Source organism: Plecotus auritus, assembly GCF_963455305.1.
Source record: "Plecotus auritus genome assembly, chromosome: 3".
NCBI lineage: Eukaryota > Metazoa > Chordata > Mammalia > Chiroptera > Vespertilionidae > Plecotus > Plecotus auritus.
The window spans coordinates 63779715-63794905 of NC_137772.1; the positions used below are offsets into that span (position 1 = coordinate 63779715).

The following is a 15191-nucleotide window of genomic DNA, read 5'->3' on the forward strand; positions in this document are numbered from 1 at the left end:
CATCAATAGTAAACTAGAACAAGCAGAGCACCACATCAGTGAGCTAGAAGACAAGGTAGGAAAAAATACCCAAGAAGAGCAGCATCTAGGAAAAAAGCTTAAAAAACAAGAGGAGAGCCTAAGGGAACTTTGGGACATCATGAAACGAAACAACATCCACATTATAGGTGTGCCAGAAGGAGAGGAAACCGAGCAAGGACTAGAAAACCTGTTAGAAAAAAATAATGACAGAAAACTTCCCTGATATAGGGAAGAAAAAACTCACACAAGTCCAAGAAGCCCAGCGAGTCCCAAACAAATTGAACCCCAAAAGACCGACGCCAAGGCACATTATAATTAAATTGGCAAACACAACGACAAAGTAAGAATCTTAAAAGCGGCCAGAGAGAGACAGAAAGTTGCCTACAAAGGATCCCCCATCAGACTAGCGACTGATTTCTCAACAGAAACACGTCAGGCCAGAAGGGAATGTAATGAAATATACAGTCATGCAAAGGAAGGGTCTGAATCCAAGAATACTGTACTCAGGAAGGCTATCAATCAAAATTGAGGGTGAAATCAGGAGCTTCACAGACAAAAAAGGATTAAGGGAGTTTATTACCACTAAACCAGAAATGCAAGAAATGCTAAAGGGTCTGCTGTAAAAAGAAGAAATAGGAAGCGAAGAAGAAACACAGGCATAAAAAATAAAAATGACAACCAGCAAGTAACTATCAATAATAACTTTAAATGTAAATGGATTAAATGCCCCAATCGAAAGACATAGGGTAGCTGAGTAAATAAAAAACATGACCCATATATCTGCTGTCTACAGGAAACCCACCTCAGAAAAAAAAGGACACACACAGACTGATGGTAAAGTGATGGAAAAGGGTATTTCAGGAGAATGGAAATGAAAAAAAAGCTGGGGTAGCAATACTTATATCTGACAAATTAGATCTCAAAGTGAAGGACATAACAAGAGATAAGGAAGGCCACTACATAATACTAAAGGGAGCAATCCAAGAAGAAGATTTAACTCTGGTAAATATATACGCACCCAATACAGGAGCACCCAGATACATAAAAAATCTTCTGGAGGATATCAAGGGAGAGACTGACAGCAATACAGTCATAGTAGGGGACTTTAATACCCCACTGGACAAATCCTCTAAACAAAAAATCAGCAAAGAAATATCAATCCTAAATGACACACTAGATCAGATGGAATTAATTGACATCTTCAGAACATTTCACCCCAAAGCCACAGAATATACATTCTTCTCAAGTGCACATGGGTCATTTTCAAAGGTAGACCACATACTGGGACACAGGTTAAGTCTCTTCAAATTCAGGAAGATGGAAATCATATCAAGCATCTTCTCAGATCACAATGGCATAAAACTAGAAATCAACTACAATAATAACAATTTTAAAAAATCAAACACCTAGAGGCAAAATAGCATGCTATTAAACAATAACTCGTTTACCAGAGAGATCAAAGAAGAAATAAAAAGCATCATGGCAACAAACAACAATAAAAACACAACAATCCAAAATCTATGCGACACAGTGAAAGCAGTCTTGAGAGGGAAGTTCATAGCTCTACAGGCCTACCTCAAAAACAAGAAACAATGGTAATAAATTATCTAACCCTACAACTCAAAGATTAGAAAGAGGGTAACAAGAAAAGCCCAGCATAAGCAGAAGGAAAGAAATAATAAAGATCAGAGGGGAGATAAACGACATAGAGACCAAAAAAAAAAAACAGAAGATCAACACAACCAAAAGCTGGTATTGTACCTAGGAATAAACTTAACTAAAGATGTAAAAGACCTGTACTGGGAAAACTACAGGACATTGAAAAAAGAGATAGAGAGAGACATAAACAAATGGAAGAACATACCATGTTCATGGACTGGGAGAATCAACATCATTAAAATGTCCATACTAACTAAAGCAATCTATAGATTCAATTGTGATACCTATTAAAATACCAATGGCATATTTCAAATATCTAGAACAAAAATTCATCTGGAATAAAAAAAGACCCTGAATAGCCACAGCTATCCTGAGAAAGAAGAACAAAGTTGGAGGGATCACAATACCAGACATCAAGCTATATTACCAAGCCACGGTTCTCAAAACTGCCTGGTACTGGCACAAGAACAGACATATAGACCAATGGAACAGAATAGAAAACCCAGAAATTGACCCAAGCCATTATACTCAATTAATATTTGACAAAGAAGGCAAGGGCATACAATGCAGTCAAAACAGCCTCTTTAATAAATGGTGCTGGAAAATTTGGTTAGATACATGCAAATAAATGAAACTAGATCACCAACTTACACCATACACAAAAACAAACTCAAAATGGCTCAAGGACTTGAATGTAAGACGGGAAACCATAAAAATCCTGCAAGACTCCATAGGCAGCAAAATTGCAGACATATGTTGTAGCAATATCTTTATAGACACAGATCCTAGGGCAAGAGAGACTAAGGAGAAAATAAACAAATGCAACTACATCAAAATAAAAAGCTTCTGCACAGCAAAAGAAACCATCAACAAAACAACAAGAAAGCCCACTGCATGGGAGAACATATTTGCCAATGTTATCTCTGATAAGGGTTTAATCTCCAACATTTACAGGGAACTCAAACAACTTAACAAAAGGAAGATAAACGATCCAATCAAGAAATGGGCAAAGGATCTAAATAGACACTTTTCGAAAGAGGACATTCAGAAGGCCAAGAGACATATGAAAACATGGTCAAAGTCACTAACCTCCTGAGAGATGCATATCAAAACAACAATGAGGTACCACCTCACACCTGACAGAATGGCTATCATCAACAAATCAACAAATGACAAGTGCTGGCAAGGATGTGAAGAAAGAGGAACCCTCATGCACTGCTGGTGGGAATGCAGACTGGTGCAACCATTGTGGAAAACAGTATGGCGTTTCCTCAAAAATTAAAAAATGGAACTGCCATTTGACCCAGTAATACTACTTCTAGGAATATAGCCTAAGAAAACAGAAACACCAATCAGAAAGGATATATGCACCCCTATGTTCACAGAAGCACAATTTACAATAGCTAAGATTTGGAAAGAGCCTAAATGCCCATCAGCAGATGAGTGGATTAAAAAACTGTGGTACATCTACACAATGAAATACTACGCTGCTATAAAAAAGAAGGAATTATTACCATTTGCGGCAGCATGGATGGAACTGGAGAGCATTATGCTAAGTGAAATAAGCCAGTCAGTGAAAGAAAAATACCACATGATCTCACTCATTTAAGGGTTATAAAGAACATTATAACCTGATGAACAAAAAGATAGATACAGAGGCAGAGAAGCACTGAACAGACTATCAAATCACAGCGGGAAGGCTGGGGAGAGGGAGGGGAGGAGATAAGAGATCAATCGAAGGACTTGTATGCATGCATATAAGCATATAACCGATAGATGCAAGACACTGGGGGCTGGGGTGAGGGCATGTGCTGGGGAGGTAGGGGAGGCTGGGGGAAGGTCAATGGGGGGGAAAAAGAAGATATTGTACTACTATTTGTAATACTTTAAACAATAAAAATAAATTAATTAATTTTAAAAAAGAACAAAGTAAATAAACATACAAAATAGCAACAGACTCAAAGATACAGAGAACAGACTGATGGTTGTCAGAGGGGAGAGGGGTTAGGGGGCTGGGTGAGAAAGGGGAAGAGATTAAGTACAAACTGGTACTTATGTCTTCATAATAAATTCTGAACCATTATTTCATTCATTTAAGTTCAGTTGATAAAAACTGAAATGTTCAATATACTAAGGTCTTATCCTGATATGTTTGTTTGGTTCTACAGTTCAGTTTCTTGTTGCTGTTTAATATTATTTTTCCTTGCAAACAAAGCAAAATATTTGATAACTTCACAAGATTTAATGCTTAGAAGAAAAAATCGTAAAATGATACAGAGCAAGTATAGAAAAAAAGAAAATGTAATCATGGCAGACCAAAGTGAAAACACAGGGTCAAGAGACAATCAAAATATCAGAAAGAAATAACTTATAGCCTTTCCACCTACGATTCATTGGCTGGTAAACTCAACTATAAAGCACACATTTAAAACTATAATGGACTTTATTTAAAGGGTAATGCGGTACCCATGACAGTTCTTTTGCTATTAGTATGCTTAAGCCATTTGCAACAACATAATCAGTTCCTAAATTAGAACACAGAAGACCAAAACACTTTATCTCTTAAAACATCCACTAGATATCCTTAGAGTAACTTTAATATGTCACTAATGAGCTGAAATGGGGAACCTACCAAATTGTAAGAGACATGAAAAAGTAATAGATACCACTATATTCTCTACTTATATAAGTATTTCTGTAAGTTATTTTCAGATACTTTTAAGATTATTCTAGTACTTAACAGTATCTATAAATAACTTATAGAAGTGTGTGTTCTTTCTAGCAATCTTACAATAAGCTTTTCAAATGATCCACTTAAATGAAGAAGTCCTATTGATAAGGATAACATGCTCTTTTTAATACTGATGACCCACTAAATAAAGGAGGTCAAATCCTACTTATTCCTTTTTAAAAAAAGTAGATCATAAAAATAAATGATTTGGAAAATTTCCAATTCAGACACAGACTCACCTTTATATCACACACCAACTAAAAAAGCCTAAGTTTTAAGAATCTAATTTTTTTTTTTCTTTTTACTGTTCCTTACAATTGGGATCCTGAGGTAGGTATCTCCTTGCTTTTTTTTAGCAATCTAAGAAAGGGAAAGTTAATACTGGAGTAGAAGAGTATAAATTTAAGTATTTGTCCTACTCTTCCTCAAATTCCAGAATAATCACAACCTTACCACTAAAAGTAGGTGTTCAGTCTAATACTGGATAACCACAAGAAATTTCTAACTCTAAACTTCTATGAATATTACAAATATGAAGAAATATCCCTTCTTTAACTAATTTGTTTTACAGCACTCTTAACTAAAAAAAAAAAATATTTCAGTATTTTTTATTTTATCTTGAACTGAGGTTAATTAGTTTTGGTAAAAAGAAAATGATCTAGGAATTTCTAGGACTGAGAAAAGCCTAATTCTTAATTTCTGTGAGACACAGCTCCTTCTATTACTGAAAAATAAGATGACCTGAGCATTTTATGCCAAATCATCAACACCTCATTTCTCATATACCTTCCCAAACATTTACTTCATTTTTTTAAACTACCAAGTTCATCCTATTGTTTCTAACTTTAAATAAAAATCAGAAAGATTGGGACTTACAAGCTGTATTAAAATGAACTTAAATGTTCTGGTTCTAATAACTATAATTGCAACACATCCTAAATCTGTCAATTAAACCATATTTAATCTTAGTGTTTCCAACCAAAACAAGTTTATCCTGAAAATAATATAATCCATGCCATTAGTTATACCTATCACCTTAAAAAAAGCAGATTTCTTTTTACATATATATTTTTAAATTTCCATATTTTATGTATTGAAAATTTTAACATATTCTTTACTCATATATTTTCTAAGACAGATTTAAGATCATCATATTATTTAACATTTCTAAAGTATATACATCAAGCCTTGCCCAGTGTGGCTCAGTTGGCTGGTTGATGTCCTGTGCACTAAAGGGTTACTGGTTCGATTCCCGGTCAGGGCATCTGCTTGGGTAGTGGGCTCAGTCCCCGGTAGGGGGCGTGCAGTAGGCAGCCAATGGATGTTTTCCTCTCACACACCAATGATTCTCTCTCCCTCTCCATTCCTCTCCCTCCAAAAATCAATAAAAAATTCTTAAAATAAATTAAGTATATACATCAAAATGTGAGTAAATGTCACATCAAACCATAGTTGAGGCAATCTCACCAAATTTTTTAAAGAAGAAAATTACACAAGTTTAAAAGACTAACTCAGGATTTTATTGTCAATCTATAAATCAAAATCTAAATACCATCTCTTCAATAAACCTAGATTTTTAAGGTATCCCCGCAACCTAGATTTATTTCTTCTTTTTATGCAAGAAGGGAGTCATTTGTTGTTAAAGAAGAGCATAATATTTAATAGAACAATAAAAGAGAACTTTGCATTTACTGAAAACTTTATATCTTACTTAACAATTACCTTTTCTGTAATAGGGAAGAGAAGTAATACTGCACACACTGGTCTTGGTACCATGCTAAGGAGTTCAGGATCCATTCCATATACATCAACAAACTGCCATTTAGGATGTAGACCTAATTGTTTGAGAAACTGGTAAAAGAAGGGGGGAAAAAACATATATATATATATATATATGTATATATATATATATATACACACACACATACATACACACACACACACACACACACGCACACACATATATAGTGTTAATAAGGAAATAATCAACATGTAAATACTATGTATCTATATATATAAAAGCCTAAGCAACCGTTACAACCAAACGACATGAACGATAGGTTGTCCAGTCACTATGACACACACTGACCACCAGGGGGAAGACGCTCAACACAAGAGCTGCCCCCTGGTGGTCAGTGCACTCCCACAGCCAACCTCCTGTGGCCGCTCCCTGACCTGCAACCAGCCAGCCGGCCAACCTCCCGCAGCCCTTCCCCCGCCTGGTCAACCTCCCGCAGCCCCTCCCCCTGCCTGGCCAACCTCCTGCGGCCCCTCACCCCAGTCGGCTGTCCCCCCTGACCAGCTGGCCAACCTCCCGTGGTCCCTCCCCATTGCCGGCCGGCCCCCCAATAGGCCCCAATCATCAGCCAGGCTGAGGGACCCCACCTGTGCACAAATTCATGCACCAGGCCTCTAGTCTAATACATAAAAGGGAATGCAAGATACAAATGTTACTGATATTCAATAAGAATGAAGTAGGAAAAAAAAAAAAAGAATGAAGTAGGTTTCCCATAAATAGGGGATAATACTAAGCAAAACGTTTTTCAAAATCCATGACTTTGGGACGGAACATAATAAGCCAGGATTTCACCAAACCCATACAAGTCCTAGCAGATAATTATTTTAGAAGATCAACACAATTTATCCTACTTACCAATGATGCCTGAAGTTTAAAAATAAATAGTTAGATATCATAAATTATATCAATAAGTAAAGAGTATATAAAGCCAAAAAAGTCCAATAGACTTGTGCGAACACCAGAGAATGCTTGATATAAGGAGTATACTACTGGCTTCCTGACCTCTAGTACACAATGAAATCCAGTCAACTGTACCGATTCTTATATCTGGCAAAACAACTATAACAAAAGAATAGTGGTTTGTTTTGTTTTTGTTGTTAATCCTCACCCAAGTATATTTTTTTCATTGATTTTTACGGTGGGGGGGGGAGTGGTTGAGAGAGAAACATTGATGTGAGAGAGACACATAAGATTGGTTGCCTCCCACATGTGCCCAGACCAGGCCAGGGATCCAACCTGCAATCAGGTACATGCCCTTCACTGGGAATCGACCCACGACCCTTCGGTGTGCAGGCCAATGCTCTAACCACTGAGACCACCGGCCAGGGCAAGAATGGTGTTTTTTTAATTAAGATTTCATAGGAAAACAACATGTCAGGCCCTCATCTACTGCAGAGAGAAAAAAGAAAAATGTAATAATGAGAATTATGTCAATTTCACAAATTCTTAACAAATGTCTGTACTGAATAAAGATGATTTTTTAAAGTGTACTATCACAAAATAAGTTTCAGATGACAGAAAAAAATGAGAAGAGGAAACAAAAAAATCATATTAAGAATTCATTGTTATACTTTACCTCAAAAATACATTATAGCATCTATTGGTCTAACATCATCTGAAATTTAAAAATAAAAAGGTGCTTGCCCAGTTAGCGTGTCTCAGTGGTTGAGTGTTGGACCTATGAACCAGGAGGTCACGGTTCCATTCTAGGTCCAGGATGTGGGCTCAATCCCCTGTAGAGGAGGTGCAAGAGGCAGCCGATCAATGGTTCTCTCTCATCATTGATGTTTCTATCTCTCTCTCCCTCTCCCTTCCTCTCTGAAATCAATAAAAATATATTTAAAAAAATAAAAAGGTGCCTTATATATTTCTCCCTAAAGAATGATCACATGTTCTTAGATCGTTAGATCAGATCTTGCTAAATCAGCGATTTTCAACCTTTTGCATCTCATAGCACACATAAACTGATTACTAAAATTCTGCAGCACACCAAAACTATATTTTGCTATTCTAACAAAAAATAGGTATAATTTTGATTTAAAAAATAGTAACAATAGTAATTACCTAACCTTTTTGCTCCAAAGTGACTTTTAAAAGAATCAGGTGTCTGCCCAGCTGGTGTGGCTCAATGGTTGAGCATTGACCTATGAACCAGAAGGTCACAGTTCAATTCCAGGTCAGGGCACATGCCTGGGTTGCAGACGCAATCCCTAGTAGGGGGCATGCAGGAGGCAGCCGATCAATGATTCCCTCTCATTTTTGATGTTTCAATCTTTCCTCCCTTCATCTCTGATTCAATAAAAATATATTTTAAAAAATCAGGCGTCCGTACTTAGATATAAGTATTTCTGGTATCAAGAATTAACCAATCAGATGCAACATTATTATGCAACATGACCGATAAGATGCAACTTTATTATATGACCTATATATTTATGGTTTAAGACAGGTCATTCACACAGAACGGCTATTGTTGTGTTGGCTGTTGTCATTTTCTTATTTCACAATCTAAGGGAAAAGAGGTCAGTGTCCCTGACTCAACGGACAGGTGTTGCATGTTTTAAAAATCCTTAAAACATACCAGTTGAAAATTGCTGTGCTAAACTGATGGAAAGTAAGCCATGTTCCATAAACAGTATTATTAATCTTACACACAGGTATTCCCATCCATTTTTCAGCCAGTAGAAGAAACTCTATGTAATGATAACATGATTGGTCAAAAATAAGGTCTTAGATATACTAGTATGTTTATTTAAATACTTTTTTAAATTGATTTCAGAGAGGAATGGAGAGGGAGAGAGAATCATCAACTGGCTGCCTTCCAGGCCATGTGCCCTGTCTGGGAATCAAACCCGGGACCCTTCAGTCCACAGGCTGACACTCTATCCACTGAGCCAAACCGGCTAGGGCAGTGGTCGGCAAACTCATTAGTCAACAGAGCGGCAAACCGTGGCTCGCGAGTTTGCCGACCACTGGGTAGGGCTATATATTTGTTTTTATTTGTGTCACATTAAAGAGGTAGAAAAGATATATTTGGCTATTAATCTAAATTCAGGCATTCATTTAATCAACTCCAAATATTACCTGCACAGGACTGACAGCCCCAACCCTGATAAGAGGATTTAAATGTATATGTTAATGTTATGTACCCTTATTGTAATCCTATCTAATAAAAGAGTAATATGCAAATTGACCGTACCTTTGCTACACCCACAAGCCATGCCCACCAATCAGTAGCGAGTATGCAAATTAACCCAACCAAGATGGCTGCGGCCACGGAGAGAGCAGGAGGCTTGGGTTTCCCCGGCAATGGAGGAAGCCAAGCTTCCCCCACACCCTGACCGGCCGAGGACTCCACTCAAGGCTACAAAGTTTCAATTATAGAAGATAAATAAATCCCAACAAAAATGGTGGCAGCCACGGAGCTGTAGAGAGCGGGAGGCTTGGGTTCCCCCAGCGATGGAAGAAGCCAAACTTCCTGGCCGGCCCAGGACTCCACTCAAGGCTACAAAGTTTCAATTATAGAAGATAAATAAATCCCAACAAAAATGGCTGCAGCCATGGAGCGAGCAGGAGGCTTGGGCTTCCCCGGTGATGGAGAAAGCCAAGCTTTCTGCCCGCCCTGACCTGCCCCAGTCTCCGCTCAAGGCTACAAAGTTTCAATTATAGGAGATAAATAAATCCCAGATACCAGGGCCTCCCCGTGGGTCTCTGGGGGGTGTGGCTGGCCTGAAAACCACCACAGGCCCCTCGCCCAGGCCACCCCACGCCCCAAGGGAACCCCCACCCTGATCTGGGACACCCTTCAGGGCAAACCAGCCGGCCCCTCCCGTGCACCAGGCCTCTATTCTATCTAATAAGAGTAATATGCAAATTGACTGTCACTCCAACACACATGATGGCTGCCCCCATGTAAACACAAGAAGGCCACCACAAGATGACCAGCAGGGGAGGGACCAGGTCTGCAAGGGAGGGCAGTTGTGGGCGATCAGGCCATCAGAGGAGGGCAGTTGGGAGGGACCAGGCCTGCAAGGGAGGGCAGTTGGGGCGATCAAGCCTGCAGGGGAGGGCAATTAGGGGTGACCCAAGCCTGCAGGGGAGAGCAGTTGGGGGTACCAGGTCTGCAGGGGAGGGCAGTTGGGGGTGACCAGCCTGCAGGGGAGGGCAGTTAGGGGCAAACAGGCTGCCAGGGGAGCAGTTAGGCATCAATCAGGCTGGCAGGGGAGTGGTTAGGGGGTGATCAGGCTGGCAGGCAGAAGCAGTTAGGGGCAATCAGGAAGGCAGGCAGGCAAGCAGTTGGGAGCCAGCAGTCCTGGATTGTGAGAGGGATGTCTGACTGCCCATTTAGGATCGCGCCTAAACGGGCAATTGGACATCCCTCGAGGGGTCCCAGATTGGAGAGGGTGCAGGCTGGGCTGAGGGACAACCCTCCACCCCGTGCATGAATTTCGTGCACTGGGCCTCTAGTTAAGTTATAAACTAACAAGTATAAAAAGTACCAAGCTCCAAAGGCAGCAACTGTAGTGAAACTGAGTAGTATCAAACTGCAGACACAATTAATGATTAAACAGTCGATTAAATTAAATACAAAAATGAATTAAATACAAAAACTATCACTGGAGTCATAGTTTTCCGTAATGTGTTACTTATATCGTCAAATCAAATGAGATTGATATAAAGTTCAATTAAAGTAATATCTATTAAGTATAAGATAAGTCATCAACTTTTACCTCTTACTTTAAATCTTAAAGGTGTTGTACTTTTATAATTTAAAACCAACCCTTCTGTGGGTTTGATGATTATATGCAAATAAAGAAAAATAAGAAAAAATTTCTCTAAAATATTAACAGCAGTTAGCTTGAATAGTGTGAACTCAACTTTTTATTTTTCAATATTTTAAAAAAGTATAATTTTGTAATAGCTAAATGCAGCTTCTAAGTTACAAATCGATAGAACTGATTCATGTGTATTTTATTTAAATTCACAAAACTGGAAGAAAACCCAAAATAAGTCTTAGAACTATACCCTTCAAAAACCTTTCTAGACTACTCACGAAGAAAAGTATGCATTTGCAAAGCTACCTCTATACAGTTAGCATACTGTTTGCATGAAGCAAAATAAAGACTCTTATAACTTCTAACACCAGTCTTCTGGCTTTTCTAAACACTGGGTAATAGAATAACAAAATATTCTGACTGATTAGCTCACTAAATTTTCACAATGCCTCGAAAATATTGGCCAGTCAAAAAAATTAGTAAATAACAATATCTTTGGTCAACTTATCCTTTTTATTCAATGGCCCAATGATAAACTTTGCACCAGATAAAGAGTATTTTAAATTACTTATAATAATTTTTAAGATTATGATGTATCAGAAACCATTTGCAGAGTTTTAATGCACTTCAACTTTATTGCAACGGGTAAGGTAGGTTTTCACCAATAAGAAAAGTGAGTTTGAGAGGTTACATGATTTTTCAAGGTCTCACTGCCAGAATCCACATGCAAAACTCTGCATGTGCTGGCACCTATTTACTTTTCGAGCCCTATCTCTCACTGCTTGAAGTATCTTTTTCTACGTTTTTTCTAACTTTAGCCACAATGAACTCTCCAAGTTCTTAAAGTGTCTATAACCACCTCTTCCCTTCAGATTTTTGCACACAAATTGCAGTTCTCTATCTAAACACTGTTAACCTCTTCCCTGATTTATAATGAATTGTCCCTCAATCTTTAGGTGACAGTCAAATAACAAAAAAATCTGATTTTATAATTTTTTGATAGAAAAATTAAATTTACTTTCCTTTCAAATTTGTTCTAAAGCCACTTTCTCTGGTCTTTAAGACCTAAGATCCTGGACAGCAATAGATTCTTCCTTATTGTAAATTCATTAATGCTGTGGGTTATGCCAGAAATAATACTTATTTAGTAATAGCTTGATTTAACTATTATTAAAAGTATATTAGTAATAACTGCTAGATGCAAAACTGGGAGCATAACTAATAGTTAAATGAGAAAACGATGGTTCTTAAAATCTGGAAACTAGCAAAATTAATTTTAATACAGATGTAGTAAAAAAAAAGGAAATTAAAGTACAGAGTAGGGAAATACTGAAAACGTTTTATGTGGGAATTAAAGGGTTTATTTCTCTGAAGGCTCAATATGGACTGACTATACAATTGTCAACAAAAGTAATGCAATGCTAGTCTGCTATAAAAAGATGTATTATTTTAATTTTGTATCCTGCTATTTTACTGAATTCATTTATCAAATAACATTTTTCACAGAACTATTATAAATAATCCTAAAATTTATATGGAATCACAAAAGACCCCCAATAGTCACGGCAATATTGAGAAAAAAGAACAAAGTTGGAGGTATCACACTACCTGATATCAAACTATACTACAATACTATAGTAATCCAAACAGTATGGTACTGGCATAAAAATAGGTACATAGATCAATGGGACAGAATAGAGAGCCCAGAAATAAATCCATGCCGATATGGTCAAGTACTCTATGGTAAAGAAGACAATATACAATGGGACAAATATAACCTCTTCAATAAATGGTGTTGGAAAACTGAACAGATACACGCAAAAAAATAAAACTATATATACTATATACAAAAATAAAACTTTCTTACACTATATATAAGAATAAGCTAAAAATGTATTAAACTTACATGTAAGACCCTAAACCATAAAACTCCTAGAAGAAAAACATGGGTAGTAAACTCTCTGACATTGCTCTTAGTAATATTTTTTTGGATATCTCCTTAAAAGAAAAAATAAACAAATCGGACTACATAAAACTAAAAAGTTTTTCATAGCAAAGGAAACCATTAACAAAACAAAAAAACAACCTACTGAATGGAAGAAGATATTCACCAATGATACATCTGATAAGAGGTTAATATCCAAAATTTATGAAGAACACAAACAACACCAAAAAATAAACAATCCAATTTAAAAATGGGTAGAGAACCTGGATATTTCTCCAAAGAATACATACAGATGGCCAACAGACATATGAAAAGATGCTTAATTGTTCCTCAATCTTCACTAAACTTCAGAAAGGCAAATTGAAACCTCAAGGAGATATTACTTCACACCTGTCAGAATGGTCAATAAATCAACAAACAAGTGTTGGCAAGAATGTGGAGAAAAGAGAACACTTTGCTGGGATTATAAATTGGTGCAGTCACAGTGGAAAACAGCATGGATGTTCTAAAAAAATTAAAAATAAAACTACCTTATGACCCAGCAATTCCACTTCTGGTTATTTATCAAAGAAAACAAAATACTAATTTGAAAAGATATATGAAGCCCTATATTCACTGCAACATTATTTACAATAGCCCAAATTTGAAAGCAACCTAACTGCCCATTAATAGACAATTGGATGAAGAAGAGGTGGTACCTATACAATACACATTGTACACATACATATACAATATAAATATTACTTGGCCATAGAAAAGAATGAAATCTTACCATTTGCAGCAACATGGATGGCCCTAGAGGATATTATGCTAAGTGAAATAAGTCAATCAGAGAAAGACAAATACCATATGATTTTATGTTTATGTGGAATCTAAAGAATAAAATAAATGAACCAACAAAACAGAAACAGACTCATAGATAAAGAGAACAAACTGATGGTTGCCAGATGAGAGGGACATTGGAGGGACTGAGTGAAAAAAGTGAAGGGATTAAGAAGTATGAATTGGTAGTTACAAAATAGTCACAGGATGTAAAGTATAGCATAGGGAACATAGTCAATAATATTGTAATAACTATGTATTGTGCCAAGTGTGTCCTCGATCTTACAGGGGGAATTACTTGACCCAGTGATCCCACTTCTAGGAATATATCCCAAGAAACTAGAAACACGAATCAGAAAGGATATATGCACCCCTATGTTCATAGCAGCACAATTCACCATAGCTAAGATTTGGAAACAGCCTAAGTGCCCATCAGCAGATGAGTGGATTAAAAAACTGTGGTACATCTACACAATGAAATACTACGTTGCAGTAAAAAAGGAGATCCTACCATTTGCAACAACATGGATGGAGATGGAGAGCATTATGCTAAGTGAAATAAGCCAGGCAGAGAAAGATAAATATCACATGATCTCACTCACTTGTGGAATATAATGAACGGCATAGACTGATGAACAAGAACAGATCCAGAGACTGAGAAACATTGATCAGAACCTCAAACCTCAGGGAAGGAGGGGGTCGGTGGGAGTAAGGGGGAGAGATCAACCAAGGGACTTGTGTGCATGCATATGAGCCTAATCAATGGACACAGACAACAGGGGGGTGGGGCATGAGTGGGGGGTGGGGGAATGGGGGAATAAGGACACATATGTAAAAAAATAATAATAAAAATAATAAAAAAATAAATTAAAAAAATAGAAAAGAAATTGTGAGGTTACCAGAACCCCAAGAACGCCTGAGAACGTCTTTCTTGCCATGCTAGCAGTCATCAGCTGTACGGTAATATTACCTGGGGAAAATGGGGAAGTATTTTGGACTTACGTTCCTGACCCGTCATGGGTAAGAGCCCTTACGTGGGCTGATCCCCCACATAATGTAGTCACCAATAATACCAAACACCTTGGTCATCCAGGAGGACCATGGGTGGGGCAAGGAAGTATAATTACACAGGGGTCACCACCCAGCTTCCCTTTTGTATGACACAAAATCAAACCACTGCTCCTGTGTATGTAAAATTAAAGAGAGGTTTCTGGCTTGCGTGGATACCAAAGGAAGGGACTATCACTACTTGCTTCTAGGAGAGGTGCAGAAAATGTAACTAAGACCTTGTCTATACAAAAAGAAATTGACAGCCAGTTTGAAATGGAATTGCCATGGCCTAGAGCAAAGAATATCCTTACATGATATTATTCTACAATGTCATTATAATTTTTCCCAGATTTGTATTACCCCCATTACCTATAATAGTACCTCGCACCC

The 15191-nt window shown here is 37.5% G+C and overlaps 1 protein-coding gene across 7 annotated transcripts in view; it reads right to left on the reverse strand.

The window, feature by feature from the left end:
* UCHL3 (ubiquitin C-terminal hydrolase L3) overlaps positions 1 to 15191 on the reverse strand; it is a 122392-nt gene that overhangs the window by 39518 nt on the left and 67683 nt on the right. For 5 of the 7 annotated variants that reach the window (XR_013960071.1, XR_013960072.1, XM_080659068.1 and 2 more), the window contains exon 2: positions 6134 to 6262. The exons of the other annotated variants lie outside the window; for them this stretch is intronic. Coding sequence is in view for 3 of the 5 variants with exons in the window: in XM_080659067.1 (XP_080515193.1) it covers positions 6134 to 6262 (129 nt within the window). In the remaining 2 variants the exon portion in view is untranslated. The remainder of the gene's footprint in view (positions 1 to 6133; positions 6263 to 15191) is intronic. 7 annotated transcript variants of the gene reach the window in all.